General features: G+C 42.6%; 1 protein-coding gene across 3 annotated transcripts in view; it reads right to left on the bottom strand.

Annotated features, from left to right (window-relative positions):
• Window positions 1-14,889, bottom strand: part of ubr2 (ubiquitin protein ligase E3 component n-recognin 2) — a 231,668-nt gene that overhangs the window by 54,725 nt on the left and 162,054 nt on the right. For all 3 annotated transcript variants that reach the window (XM_072510121.1, XM_072510112.1, XM_072510130.1), the window contains exons 18-27: window positions 14,510-14,575; window positions 13,486-13,608; window positions 13,245-13,308; window positions 12,768-12,892; window positions 12,033-12,085; window positions 11,839-11,941; window positions 9,667-9,715; window positions 8,072-8,226; window positions 6,841-6,943; window positions 5,718-5,827 (exon numbers count right to left, since the gene is read on the bottom strand). In XM_072510121.1, the coding sequence (XP_072366222.1) occupies window positions 5,718-5,827; window positions 6,841-6,943; window positions 8,072-8,226; window positions 9,667-9,715; window positions 11,839-11,941; window positions 12,033-12,085; window positions 12,768-12,892; window positions 13,245-13,308; window positions 13,486-13,608; window positions 14,510-14,575 (951 nt within the window). The remainder of the gene's footprint in view (window positions 1-5,717; window positions 5,828-6,840; window positions 6,944-8,071; window positions 8,227-9,666; window positions 9,716-11,838; window positions 11,942-12,032; window positions 12,086-12,767; window positions 12,893-13,244; window positions 13,309-13,485; window positions 13,609-14,509; window positions 14,576-14,889) is intronic.

Below are 14,889 nucleotides of genomic sequence, written 5' to 3'. Positions count from 1 at the left end.
GTTCCCACGCAGCTGTGTCCCCCCCAGGCGGTGCCCCCCCGCCCACCCCACCCCATGCCAGCTCCCCCCTCTCCCCAGCAGCAGCAGCCCAATAATTCCCCCCTCCCACCCCCCCCCACTAGATCCCCCACTAGCGTAGTTACACCCCCCATGTTGCTCTCAGAAGTCAGCAAACTCTGACCGACCTCGGCTTCCCCCCGTGACCTCGGCTCGCACCGTGCGACGCCCCCTCCTTCCTGCTTCTCTATTCCCGCCATGATTATCATAGCGCGGGAACCGAGCCCGCGCTTCCCCCTTGGCCCCGCCCCCAATGGCCAACGCCCCATCTCCTCCACCTCCTTTCCTCCCCCCACCACCTCCTGTGGAAGAAAGAAAAGTTACCACATCGCAGGATTAATACCATAAAACTCCTCTTTCCCCCCTTTTTACCCCCCTCTTCGCCCCACCACTTTGTTTCAAACGTTCTTTTTTTAATAACCCGCTTATTCCAATTTTTCTTCCACGATAAAAGTCCACGCCTCATCCGTCGTCTCAAAGTAGTGGTGCCTCCCTTGATATGTGACCCACAGTCTTGCCGGTTGCAGCATTCCGAATTTTATCTTCTTTTTGTGAAGCACCGCCTTGGCCCGATTAAAGCTCGCCCTCCTTCTCGCCACCTCCGCACTCCAGTCTTGGTATACGCGGATCACCGCGTTCTCCCACTTACTGCTCCGGGTTTTCTTTGCCCATCTAAGGACCATCTCTCTATCCTTAAAACGGAGGAATCTCACCACTATGGCTCTCGGAATTTCTCCTGCTCTCGGTCCTTGCGCCATCACTCGGTATGCTCCCTCCACCTCCAACGGACCCGCCGGGGCCTCCGCTCCCATTAACGAGTGCAGCATCGTGCTCACATATGCCCCGACGTCCGCTCCCTCCGCACCTTCAGGAAGACCAAGAATCCTTAGGTTGTTCCTCCTCGCGTTGTTCTCCAGCGCCTCCAGCCTTTCCACACATCGTTTATGGTGTGCCTCATGCATCTCCGTCTTCACCACCAGGCCCTGTATGTCGTCCTCATTCTTGGCAACCTTTGCCTTCACGACCCGAAGCTCCCGCTCCTGGGTCTTTTGCTCCTCCTTTAGCCCTTCGATCGCCTGTAATATCGGGGCCAACAGCTCCTTCTTAATTTCCTTTTTGAGTTCTTCCACGCAGCGTTTCAAAAACTCGTGTTGTTCAGGGCCCCATATTAAACTGCCACCTTCCGACGCCATCTTGGTTTTTGCTTGCCTTCCTTGCCGCTGCTCTAAAGGATCCACCGCAATCCGGCCACCTTCCTCTCCTTTTTTCATCCGTATCCAGGGGGGATTCCCTTCTGGTTCACCGCACAGTACTTTTAGCCGTTAAAATTGCCGTTGGGGCTCTTATTAAGAGCCCAAAAGTCCGTTCCACCGGGAGCTGCCGAAACGTGCGACTCAGCTGGTCATCGCCGCACCCGGAAGTCCAAAAAGTCCCTTTAAAGCACACACAGCAGCTGGGTGGGGAGGAAGTGCTTTTTGTGACTGGTAAGTAGTGTTTCTGTTTTTCTGTTTCTTTTCATTGGTTTTTTTTTTTTTCCCTTCGTTGTTTATTTATTTATTTAAATTTTTTGGGGGGGGAATTGAAATTGTTGAAGTTAACCGAAGGTTCACGACATGGCAGGAGATCTCAGACCCGTGTCATGCTCCTCGTGTGCGATGTGGGAGCTCAGGGACACGTCCACTGTCCCTGGCTCCTTCACGTGCAAGACGTGTGTCCAGTTGCAGCTCCTGTTAGACCGCTTGACGGCTCTGGAGCTGCGGATGGACTCACTTTGGAGCGTCCGCGATGCTGAGGACGTCGTGGATAGCACGTTTAGCGAGTTGGTCACACCGCAGGTGAAAGGTACTGAGGGAGATAGTAAATGGGTGACCAAAAGACAGAGCAAGAGTAGGAAGGCATTGCAGGTGTCCTCTGCGGTCATCTCCCTGCAAAACAGATATACCGCTTTGGATACTGTTGAGGGAGATGGCTCACCTGGGGAAGGCAGCAGCAGCCAGGTTCATTGCACCGTGGCTGGCTCTGCTGCGTAGCTGGGCAGGAAGAAGAATGGCAGGGCTATAGTGATAGGGGACTCAATTGTAAGGGGAATAGACAGGCGGTTCTGCGGATGCAATCGAGACTCCAGGATGGTATGTTGCCTCCCTGGTGCAAGGGTCAAGGATGTCTCGGAGCAGCTGCAGGACATTCTGGGGGGGGGGGGGGGGGGGGGGGGGGGGGGGGAGACGGGACAGGGACAGAAATAAAAGGCAGTAAGGGGGAAAGTGTAAGGCAGAGAAGCCATAGTCAAAAATCAAAAAGGGCGAAAGTACAAGGTACAGTGACTGAGGGGAGCTCAGTGAATAGGACCAGGAATCCTAAAAGAAATAAAACGGGAAGTGAAAACATTAATGGTAAGCGACGCGGCAGGTTGTTACAGGAAGATATGGGTTCGACGACAAGGAAAATTAGGAGAAAGGTTAAGAGGAAATATAACTTAGGAGAGGTTACTGATCGAGGTGTTAAGATTCAGAACAGAGGTAAAAAAGCCAACATAAGTGTACTTTACCTGAATGCTCGTAGTATTCGGAATAAGGTAAATGAGTTGATGGCGCAAATCATCGTGAATGACTATGATTTAGTGGCCATTACTGAAACATGGTTAAAGGATGGTCACGACTGGGAGTTAAATATCCGAGGGTATCAAACCTTTCGGAAGGACATAGTGGATGGTAAGGGAGGTGGTGTAGCTCTGTTATTTAAGGATGACATCCGGGCAATAGTGAGGGATGACATCGGTGCTATGGAGGATAAGGTTGAATCCATTTGGGTGGAAATCAGGAATAGTAAGGCGAAAAAGTCACTGATAGGAGTAATCTATAGGCCACCAAATAGTAACATTATGGTGAGGCAGGCAATAAACAAAGAAATAACAGATGCATGTAGAAATGGTACAGCAGTTATCATGGGGGATTTTAATCTACATGTTGATTGGTTTAACCAGGTCGGTCAAGGCAGCCTTGAGGAGGAGTTTATAGAATGTATCCGCGATAGTTTCCTAGAACAGTATGTAATGGAACCTACGAGGGAACAAGCGGTCCTAGATCTGGTTCTGTGTAATGAGACAGGATTGATTCAGGATCTCATAGTTAGGGATCCTTTCAGAAGGAGCGATCACAATAGAGTGGAATTTAAAATACAGATGGAGGGTGAGAAGGTAAAATCAAGCACTAGTGTTTTGTGCTTAAACAAAGGAGATTACAATGGGATGAGAGAAGAACTAGCTAAGGTAGACTGGGAGCAAAGACTTTATAGTGAAACAGTTGAGGAACAGTGGAGAACCTTCCAAGTGATTTTTCACAGTGCTCAGCAAAGTTTTATACCAACAAAAAGGAAGGACGGTAAAAAGAGGGAAAATCGACCGTGGATATCTAAGGAAATAAGGGAGAGTATCAAATTGAAGGAAAAAACATACAAAGTAGCAAAGATCAGTGGGAGACTAGAGGACTGGGAAATCTTTAGGGGGCAACAGAAAGCTACTAAAAAAGCTATAAAGAAGAGTAAGATAGATTATGAGAGTAAACTTGCTCAGAATATAAAAACAGATAGTAAAAGTTTCCACAAATACATAAAACAAAAAAGAGTGGCTAAGGTAAATATTGGTCCTTTAGAGGATGAGAAGGGAGATTTAGTAATGGGAGATGAGGAAATGGCTGAGGAACTGAACAGGTTTTTTGGGTCGGTCTTCACAGTGGAAGACACAAATAACATGCCAGTGACTGATGGAAATGAGGCTATGACAGGTGAGGACCTTGTGAGGATTGTTATCACCAAGGAGGTAGTGATGGGCAAGCTAATGGGGCTAAAGGTAGACAAGTCTCCTGGACCTGATGGAATGCATCCCACAGTGCTAAAAGAGATGGTTAGGGAAATTGCAAATGCACTAGTGATAATTTACCAAAATTCACTAGACTCTGGGGTGGTCCCGGCGGATTGGAAATTAGCAAACGTGACACCACTGTTTAAAAAAGGAGCTAGGCAGAAAGCGGGTAATTATAGGCCAGTGAGCTTAACTTCGGTAGCAGGGAAGATGCTGGAATCTATCATCAAGGAAGAAATAGCGAGGCATCTGGATGGAAATTGTCCCATTGGACAGGCGCAGCATGGGTTCATAAAGGGCAGGTCGTGCCTAACTAATTTAGTGGAATTTTTTGAGGACATCAATAGTGCGGTAGATAACGGGGAGCCAATGGATGTGGTATATCTGGATTTCCAGAAAGCCTTTGACAAGGTGCCACACAAAAGGTTGTTGCATAAGATAAAGATGCATGGCATTAAGGGGAAAGTAGTAGCATGGATAGAGGATTGGTTAATTAATAGAAAGCAAAGAGTGGGGATTAATGGGTGTTTCTCTGGTTGACAATCAGTAGCTAGTGGTGTCCCTCAGGGATCAGTGTTGGGCCCACAACTGTTCACAATTTACATAGATGATTTGGAGTTGGGGACCAAGGGCAATGTGTCCAAGTTTGCAGACGACACTAAGATAAGTGGTAAAGCAAAAAGTGCAGAGGATACTGGAAGTCTGCAGAGGGATTTGGATAGGCTAAGTGAATGGGCTAGGGTCTGGCAGATGGAATACAATGTTGACAAATGTGAGGTTATCCATTTTGGTAGGAATAACAGCAAAAGGGATTATTATTTAAATGATAAAATATTAAAACATGCTGCTGTGCAGAGAGACCTGGGTGTGCTAGTGCCTGAGTCGCACCAAGTTGGTTTTCAGGTGCAACAGGTGATTAAGAAGGCAAATGGAATTTTGTCCTTCATTGCTAGAGGGATGGAGTTTAAGACTAGGGAGGTTCTGCTGCAATTGTATAAGGTGTTAGCGAGGCCACACCTGGAGTATTGTGTTCAGTTTTGGTCTCCTTACTTGAGAAAGGACGTACTGGCACTGGAGGGTGTGCAGAGGAGATTCACTAGGTTAGTCCCAGATCTGAAGGGGTTGGATTACGAGGAGAGGTTGAGTATACTCGTTGGAATTTAGAAGGATGCAGGGGGATCTTATAGAAACATGTACAATTATGATGGGAATTGATAGGATGGATGCAGGCAGGTTGTTTCCACTCGCGGGTGAAAGCAGAACTAGGGGGCATAGCCTCAAAATAAGGGAAGTAGATTTAGGACTGAGTTTAGGAGGAACTTCTTCACCCAAAGGGTTGTGAATCTATGGAATTCCTTGCCCAGTGAAGCAGTTGAGGCACCTTCGTTAAATGTTTTTAAGATAAAGATAGATAGTTTTTTGAAGAATAAAGGGATTAAGGGTTATACTGTTCGGGCAGGAAAGTGGAGCTGAGTCCACAAAAGATCAGCCATGATCTCATTGAATGGTGGAGCAGGCTCGAGGGGCCAGATAGCCTACTCCTGCTCCTAGTTTTTATGTTCTTATGTTCTTATGACTGTGGTCAAATACACACATTCCGCTTTGAACCCAAGTTAGTGTCTGTGGATTTCTCCTCAGAATTCTCCCAAATGAAAATCACATGAGAGTTTGCAAACTCCAATCCCAAATACACACTTCAAAATCTTCTCTCACTGTTTGCATTCCGAAATTCAGTCAGGTTTTACAATTGAACAAGACCAACTGAAATAAATTAATTAAACTGGTTGGCATCACTGGTACATACCTTAAGTATCCATTTGATCATGTCCTTATAAACCTCCAAATGGGGAGAATTTTGCAAGGTTTCTAGCATTGCTAAGATACTAGGCGTATTTTCTGGAGCTTCCCCAGGACCTGTAAATGGTTACAATGTAAATTACAATTGACAAATAACACATTTAATTTGTATAACTTTACCCGATGAAGTACATCTTAATAAAACTACTTAAATAATACTGCTAATATCATTTGCAGCTGTCATTGAAAGGGGTGGCACTGTGGTCAGCACTGCTGCCTCACAGCACGAGGGATTCAGGTTCAATTCCAGCCTTGGGTGACTGTGTGGAGTTTGCACTTTCTCCCAGTGTCTGCATGGGTTCTCCTGGTGCTCAGTTTCCTCCCACAGTCCAAAGATGTACAGGTTATCTGGATTGGCCATGCCTTAGAGTCCAAAAAAAAGGGTTGGTGGGATTACTGGGTTATGCGGATAGGGTCGAGGTATGGGCTGAGGTAGGGTACTCTTTCCTAGGATCGGTGCAGATGCGATGGGCTGAATGGCCCCCTTCTGCACTGTAGGGATTCTATGAAAGATGCCTGTCCTTAAGAAGCATTCCTAAAAAATCAAAGATAAATTATTGTTTTCCAGCTTCTGCAGACTACAAATAGTTCATGTTTTTGAAAAACAATATAAGAGTAGACAGGATCACGGTTGTGTGGGGCGGGGAAATCAGGATTTTAAGGTTTCAACCCAAATGGACACTCGAGGAAAGTGTATTCTCATTAAAAGTTGGAAAGAATATATTGCAAGCTTTTAAAACAATTAATTGTGAATGGCAGATCCACAGAAATACATGTAACAACAAATCTGACGGCAATTATTCATTGAAGATGGCGCAATGTAGAAGTAGTAAAAGAATAATAGTTTCATTCGAGGACTGTTCAGCTTACAAATGCAAATACTGATTCAGCAGTCAATTGAACAAGAAACTGTACTAAGTTTCAGCAGCAGGAAACTGAGATATAGGAATCGGGGGCAGGAAAGAGGAAAGTACCTGAATGATAGTTCAAAGCTAATGAATAACACCTGTCTCATTTCTGGAGTTCTTTATTCACCAATACACAGAATTTTTGACAAAACTAATACATACGTGAAAATTTTGATGTGAAGTTAAAAGTAAAATCACTGTCTGCAGTTGCACTTTCTATTTGTTGTTTCTCTTCTTGTAAAGCCATTCCAATCAAATGCAAAACCTAGGTGAACAGGATCATGATATCATGAAAACCCACCTTTACAAAGATCTATATAAACTAAAATAATCAAACTTTAACATTTATGAAGGAAACAGGATTTGGTGCCATGATGTAAAGTGGCAATATGTCAAATTGGTAAGATTGGTGTCATGCACTTCAGTCTCCACAGATTTCTCAATCTCAGTGGTGAATTCAAGATGCAAAACAAAACCAAACACTTTTCTAAAATAATAATAATAATCTTTATTAGTGTCACAAGTAAGCTTACATTAACACTGCAATGAAGTTACTGTGAAAAGCCCCTAGTCGCCACATGCCGGCGCCTGTTCGGGTACACAAAGGGAGAATTCAGAATGTCCAAATTACCTAACAGCACATCTTTCAGGACTTGTGGGAGGAAACCGGAGCACCCGCTTACTCAAGAACATCCCAGAAGCTTATTCCTAACAAAAGATGTCAAGTCACTAGATATTTATGTAAAACTGGCTAATAGGTTTGTTTGATGTAATGATATTTAAAAAGTTGAGTAAATTTATCTTTGTTCACTTGCTGTTAGAAAATTTCACAGGTCAGTCCACTCATGTGAAATTCTGTAAATGCCAACAGCTAAAAGTTGTTGGAAGGTGGCCTGAAGTGCAATGCTTTCTTCACAGTAGCAGTGATTAGCACTGTTGCTTCACAGCACCAGGGACCCAGGTTTGATTCCCGGCTTGGATCACTGTCTGTGCAGAGTCTGCACATTTTCCGTGTCTGCATGGGTTTCCTCTAGGTGCTTCGGTTTCCTCCCACAAGTCCCCAAAGGCGTGCTGTTAGGTGAATTAGACATTCTGAATTCTCCCTCAGTGTACCCGAACAGGCGCCAGAGTGTGGCGATTAGGGGATTTTCACAATGTCTTTATTTCAGTGTTGTCAGCCTACTTGTGACAATAATAAAGATTATTATGTTTTAATGCAGGAAGCCGAACCATTTTGGAGAAGCTAAATGATTTCCCTCCATTTTGTAACCTCAAAACAGAAAGGCCTAACTAAATAAGAGCTCATTTTCAGCTGTTTTGAAGAGATCACAAGATAAACTCTAAACAGTGAACATATTGGACTTTAGAACGTAAAGGGATTAGCAAAGCTTACCCTTTGTAACATACTCTCAGTCCAAGCATGTCCATTTGGTTCCACAACCCACTGCAACACTGTTCTCAGAATATACACATAAACATCAGACTGAAGGATGTTTACCAGGCTGGCAAACAGTGGGCAAAAATGAGGAAGGACAGGAGGTGGAAGTGCTGAAACAAATAATTATTCCATGAATATTATCATTGCATAAAATCTCAAATTTGTACTCTGTATTTAACATATAAAAGTAATCAAATCCAATTCTCCATCCTTGGACATAATTTACAATCTCATCATTCATGTTAACAAAGGTTCTCAGCTCAAACCAGAGGTGATCAGCAGCTTGTGTGTTTATCTGAACAGGATCACATTCACTGAATCCGTAATAAAGGATCAGAACTCATGTACATTGTTTATTTTGTCATTGTTGTAAAACCAAAACTACCTCAATAAAATGTTTATTAAAAAAAAAACCCAAAGGATCAGAAGGATTTAGGATATAAATGCTTCTCTAGCAGGCTCTCTTTCTTCAATCAAATATGGTTGTGAATGGGCGGCGCGGTGGAGCAGTGGTTAGCACTGCTTGCTGCCTCACGGTGCCGAGGACCCGGGTTTGATCGCAATCCCGGCCCCGGGTCACTGCCCGTGTGGAGTTTGCACATTCTCCCTGTGTCTGCGTGGGTCTCACCCCCACAACTCAAAAGGTGTGCAGGGTATGTGGATTGGCCACGCTAAAGTACCCCTTAATTGGAAAAAAAAAAGTTTTTTTTTTTTTTAAAACAACCATATAACTTAGCAGCCACACTAACACTGCACATCAGTCTGGAGCCATTATTCAGCAAATCCACAATAAAAACAAAATCCTGTGGATGCTGGTAATCTGAAATAAAAACAAAAAATGCTGGAAAAACTCAGGTCTGGCAGCGTTTGCGAAAAGAGAAACAGAGATAACGTTTCGAATCCATGTGTTCAGACACATGCAGACTCAAAATGTTAACTCTGTTTCTCTGTCCACAAATGCTGCGAGACCTGTTGAGTTTTTCCAGCATTTTCTTTTTTTAATTCAGAAAATGTATGTTGCATTGAATATCCCAGGTGACTCACTTGATGAAGGAGCTACATTCCGAAAGCTAGTGATTCTAATCAAACCTGTTGGACTTTAACCTTGTGTTGTAAGACTTCTGAAGTAAATAACAGCACGGTGCAAGTACATGTCTGTACACATAACTGAAAATCATTGCACCTTCTAGGTTATGCCTGCAATTAAAATTGCAGTTTAGCTGCATAATATACAAAATGATATATTAATCTGAAAACAAACTAAATATGCAAATGTACATTTCTCTTAATTCTATTCTGATCCATTGTAAAGAACGTGGATTACTCAAGTGGTAAATGCATCTAATTTGACATTTTATCAATTCTGAATTGTCCAGTATGGAAGATAGTGAATTAAAGTAATGCACAACCAAAGAAACACCAAAAAATGGATTCATGGAGCCAGATTAATTTCTGGGTTGACAATGATAGGAGGAGAACAGACCAGCTCAGAATTAGAGAAGAAATAAAATTAACTTCAAAATGGGACAAAAAGTGAAGAACTAACATACCGGTGTCTTCTCCATTCTGTTTCCTTAACTTTCTTTGGGCTTCTTCAGCCTAAAGAAAATTAAAACCCATTAATATGAAATGACCGATAGTTATCACATTGCTTTGCGAAAAATAATACAGTTTCGAAGCTTCTTGAGGCCTCACAAAATTTTCCTTATAACTTTAAAGAAATTGTGAAATTTTGAAGAAATGAAGTATACAGTGTATGGATTTCAAGAAGTTGTTTGATAAGGAATCTCAAAAGACAAATTCAGGAATATTACTCAAACTAGCACTCCACATAATAAGTCAACAAATTAATTATTCAAGTCACGCAGATTAGAAAGCGATGGGATAATGAGGCACAGGGTTGGAAGGGAATGAGTGGAGGTAGTGCATAATGACGGAATGGGCAGTGAGGGGAAAGGACATAAAAGGAAAGGATGCTCTTTACGTTAAGCAACTCTTGTGAACTTGTTTTCTGACACCGCACATTTCCAAATTTATGCCCATTTCCTCTTGACCCCCAGAGTTCGCTAAATAGTCAGCAAAAATAAATGACAGGCAATGCCAGCGAACATTTCCAAACGGGACACAGCAAACTTCTAAGCCTTCACCTCCCAAGACAATTGAGTCACAGAACTTCACGTCCCTGCTGCAAAGATCCAAGATCTGAAACAGTGCCTTTTTACAACTGACTAGCTGCTTGTTATCATCACTGGGGTCCAAAAATGTTCTGTTTCCAGAGACAGAAAAAAACTTTATTCGATTCTGAGAGGTGGATAGAGAACTGGTTGGTAGACAGGAAGCAGTGGGAATAAACAGGTGCTTTTCAGAGTGGCAGGCAGTGAGTAGTGGGGTACCGCAAGATTCAATGCTAGGACCCCAGGTGTTCACAATGTACATTATTGATTTGGTCAACGGAATTGCATGCAATATCTCCAAATTTGCAGACGACACTAAGCTGGGTGGCAGTGTGTGCTGTGAGGAGGATGAAAAGAGGCTGCAGGGTGACTTGGAGAGGCTGGCTGAGTGGGCAAATATTTGGCAAATGCAATATAATGTGGGTAAATGTGAGGAAACATGAAGGCAGATTATCTGAATGGTGGCAGTTTAGGAAAAGGGGAAGTGCAACGAGACCTAGGTGTCATGGTGGAACATTCACTGAAGGTTGGCATGCAGGCACTGCAGGCGGTGAAGAAAGCTAATGGCATGCTGGTTTTCAAAGAGAAAGGATTTGAGTAGTGATGTCTTGCTGCAGCTATACAGGGCCTTGGTGAGGCCACACCTCGAGTATTTTGTGCAGTTTTGGTCTCCTAGTTTGAGGAAGGGCATTCTTGCTATTGAGGGTGTGCAGTGAAAGTTCACCAGACGAATTCCTCGGATGGCAGGACTGACATATGAAGAAAGACTGGATCGAATGGGCTTGTACTCCCTGGCGTGTAGAACTAGGGGACACAGCCTAAGAATAAGGGGTAAGCCATTCAGGACTGAGATGAGGAAGAACTTCTTCTCTCAGACAGTTGTGAAATTCTCTACCACAGAAAGCTGTTGAGGCGAGTTTGTTGGATATATTCAAGAGGGAGCTGCACGTGGCCCTGCGGCTAAAGGGATCATAGAATCATAGAATTTACAGTTCAGAAGGAGGCCATTTGGCCCATCGGGTCTGCACCAGCTCTTGGAAAGAGCAACCTTATTTAAGCCCACGCCTCCACCCTATCCCCGTAACCCAGTAACCCCACCTCACCTTTTTGGACACTAAGGTCAATTTATCATGCCAACCCACCTGACCTGCACATCTTTGGACTGTGCTTGGAAACCGGAGCACCCTGAGGAAACCCATGCAGACATGAGGAGAACGTGCAGATTCCGCAGAGTGACCCAAGCCTGGAGCTGTGAAGTAACTGTGCTAACCACTGTGCTACCGTGGGGTATGGAGGGAAAGCATGAGTGGGATATTTTCTATGTTTCTAGGAGTGGATTCATGAGTTAGAAGAGGGAAATTTCTCATGTTGAGAACTGTAGGTTTTGGTCTTTGTATTTTCCCCTTTTCATAGTCCTGCTTTGGAATTAATATTTAAGATAGCACTTAGCTTACACAACTTAATACCATCAATTAGTGTATAATATTCAAGCATAGATGAAGTGTATACTCTATTTCCAACCTTATTTTTTGTTTAATTATAGTTTACCTTAGATTGATCAGCCCTAGAATAATGGTAGAAGAAAACATTAAATTCCTTGGTGCATTCAGGTTTTAGTTCATAAAGCCCTCTTCCTGTTAAACCTGGTTTCCTATGATGGAAAAATAAAGGAATTAACGTGCCAGCAGACATGCAAGGTCTATCAAACTAATGCAATATTTCACATTCAGTTCTATACTTACTTGAATGAAGCTACAGATTCAATAACCTTTTCCATTCCTGTCTCTTTGTTCTCCTAAGAGGAAAAAATGAATTAGCAGAATGCGTTTGTAGAAGGGATCAGGAAATAAACAAAAACAAGGATAGTAGGTTACGTAGGTTAATAGGTTTTAAATGTTGAGTATCTTAATCTGGTACCGCAAAAAGAGACAAGTACATACTCAAATTCACGTGCGTTTGGTTATCTACATATTTTGAAAAGATTCAATAGCAAATGCGACAATTGTATATACTAAATGGGTAGCCTGCAAAACAAATGGCGTGGCATTGATGGCACAATATTGATGGGACGAATCTCCTAGTGTCAGTGACTTCTGGTTCACATCAGGAGCAACAGGCCAGGGCTCCCATTCGTCAATGGGATACAGTGGGTAGCCATGCTAAATCTGTTTATACGTGGCATACCAACTAACAATTGGATGTCGCTGATTTGCTGCTGCCTCTACAGGTGAGAATGCAGAATTTTATGCAACAGCAAAAAGGAGGCGAATGGGGTAAATTTTGAATTAAAACTGACCCAACAGAAAATCAAAAACCTAACACATAAGTTGTTCATGGGATGGTGCTAGTTGCATTGTTCAGACCAAAGTAACAGAATGCTTTCTTCACTCTTCTCAATATCATCCCAGAAAGGAAGAATATTAGATCAAGTGCAATATTGTCAATATTATCAACCACTGGGCAAACATTATACTCACATCTTCAGGCAATGCTTTAACCAGCTCACTGTGCGCCATTGGCCTTATACAAAGCTGATGAACAATTTCACGTTTGAGTTCCTCCTCAGCAGACACATGACCCACTCCAGCAGTATATCTTTCGCCTAAGACACAAAGAAAAAAACAACAAAGTAAAGAGGCCAAAATTGCAATGAGAAACACGCATACTTCAATGCTATTAAATCAGCGCATTAAACCAATCTTCTTTCTCCATTAAAACTCCATGTACCAATTTCACACCAGATACTACTCCCGAAAAGAGTAAACATGTGAGCAATCTTCTCAACATTCACTAAGGACATCTTATTTAACAGAAGATATAAAGCAGCAGTCTGTGATCACCTTTAGATTATCCCTTCTATCATTCATGATGTCAGGCTGATTAAACAGAAAACAAGTGATGCCAATTCTGACAAAAGATTTTACAATAGTGATTCAAAAAAATGCGTGCCTTACCAACTACCATCATGGTCAGGTGAAGCATTTCTTCTATGAGAGTATTGTTTTGTTGCAGAACATCCTGGACATGTAAAATTTATAGAAAATACAGAACAATTAATCGCCTCATCTATAAATTTCAGCTGTAATATTGCAATTACCTTTGGGAAACACTTTTACACTTCAAACAAATTTAAAAGACAAAAAGAAATACATTGATGACATAATTGTTTTGGAAAACAAGCCTTTCCTACTTCACCTTGTTGGTATGTTCAGAATTAAATCGTTTGCCATAGTCAAGACTATTAAATATGTGGTACAACTCAAATCGACAAAGCATAATCATGAGAAAATGGTTTGGATCCATCATCGAAGCTCCCGCCTGAAAAATAAAAAAGGTATCATGAAATTTTTGCAATTGTTCTTAAACTCCAGTCATCCATGTGTAGTATAAATCAATGTAACAGTACCATAGAATAAATGGGAACTAATATTACATTTAGAATGCTGTCAAAAAATTAGTACAGGAGAGTACGGTAGCATAGTGGTTAGCACAGATGCTTCACAGCTCCAGGGTCTCTGGTTCGATTCCCGGCTTGGTCACTGTCTGTGTGGAGTCTGCACGTTCTCCCCGTGTCTGCGTGGGTTTTCTCTGGGTACTCCGATTTCCTCCCACAGTCCAAAGATGTGCAGGCCAGGTGGATTGGCCATGCTACATTGCCCTTGGTGCAAGGGCAAAGTGGGGTTACTGGGTTACGGGGGTAGGGTCATGGCATGGGCTTGAGTGGGGTGCTCTTTGTAAGGGCCAGTGCAGACTCGATGGGCCGAATGGCCTCCTTCTGCACTGTAAATTCCATGAGAAGAGGAAGTAGCACTGCTGTCCCGGGTTGGGTACATTAGGTAGAGAAATGGTTTGGGAAGATGTTTCCGGAAGCAGCGCAATAAACAGAATCCATCTTTGCCATTTGAAATAGAGGCTTGATCAGTTACTTGGACCACGAGCTAACAAGACAACTCAAACCATCCGTTGCAGATCAGAAACGTGGCGTGAACAGTGCAAGTTGGTACAAACCATCCAAGAAATTCAAAAAGTTAGTGCCACCTATTTCAAGGTCATGAATAAAATTTAAAATAAATACATGCCATTTCAAGCTACCCAGGAAACTTTCCAAATAACTACACACGATCAAACATTTAATCTAAAAGCTTAACTGTCTGAAACCTCAATCCTTCCATCTTTGGACAATAAATGTGCATACTTCAGCTGGGATGAAGTTTCTTACCTGGAGCATTATTAAGTCTTTATCATACATTTCAACTCTGCATTTCACATTGTGATAATAATAGATCTGGAGGAGAGAGCAAAAGAAAGTAAAATATTTGACAGTTTTCTGGCTTGATGGCAACGGCAAAATTTCCATATCTGTGCCAAAATTAAAAGGATTTGGTTCTTAATTTAGGAAACGCACCATTCCTTCCTCCGGTTCATATTGGTAAAATATTCAAAATGTTTCATTGCATTGTGGAAACCTATCACCACTGTCATATTGAAATGCAATTATTGTTTCAATGCCAAAATAGAAACATTACCACAGGAAGCACATCCCTTTATATTTAATAATTTGTTACCAGACTACTTATTTCTTGAAGGGGACATTCAAAA

The sequence above is a fragment of the Scyliorhinus torazame genome, chromosome 1 (assembly GCF_047496885.1).
Source record: "Scyliorhinus torazame isolate Kashiwa2021f chromosome 1, sScyTor2.1, whole genome shotgun sequence".
Lineage (NCBI taxonomy): Eukaryota > Metazoa > Chordata > Chondrichthyes > Carcharhiniformes > Scyliorhinidae > Scyliorhinus > Scyliorhinus torazame.
The sequence above is the reverse complement of the archived record's forward strand: the minus strand, read 5'-3'. Positions and strand labels throughout refer to the sequence as shown.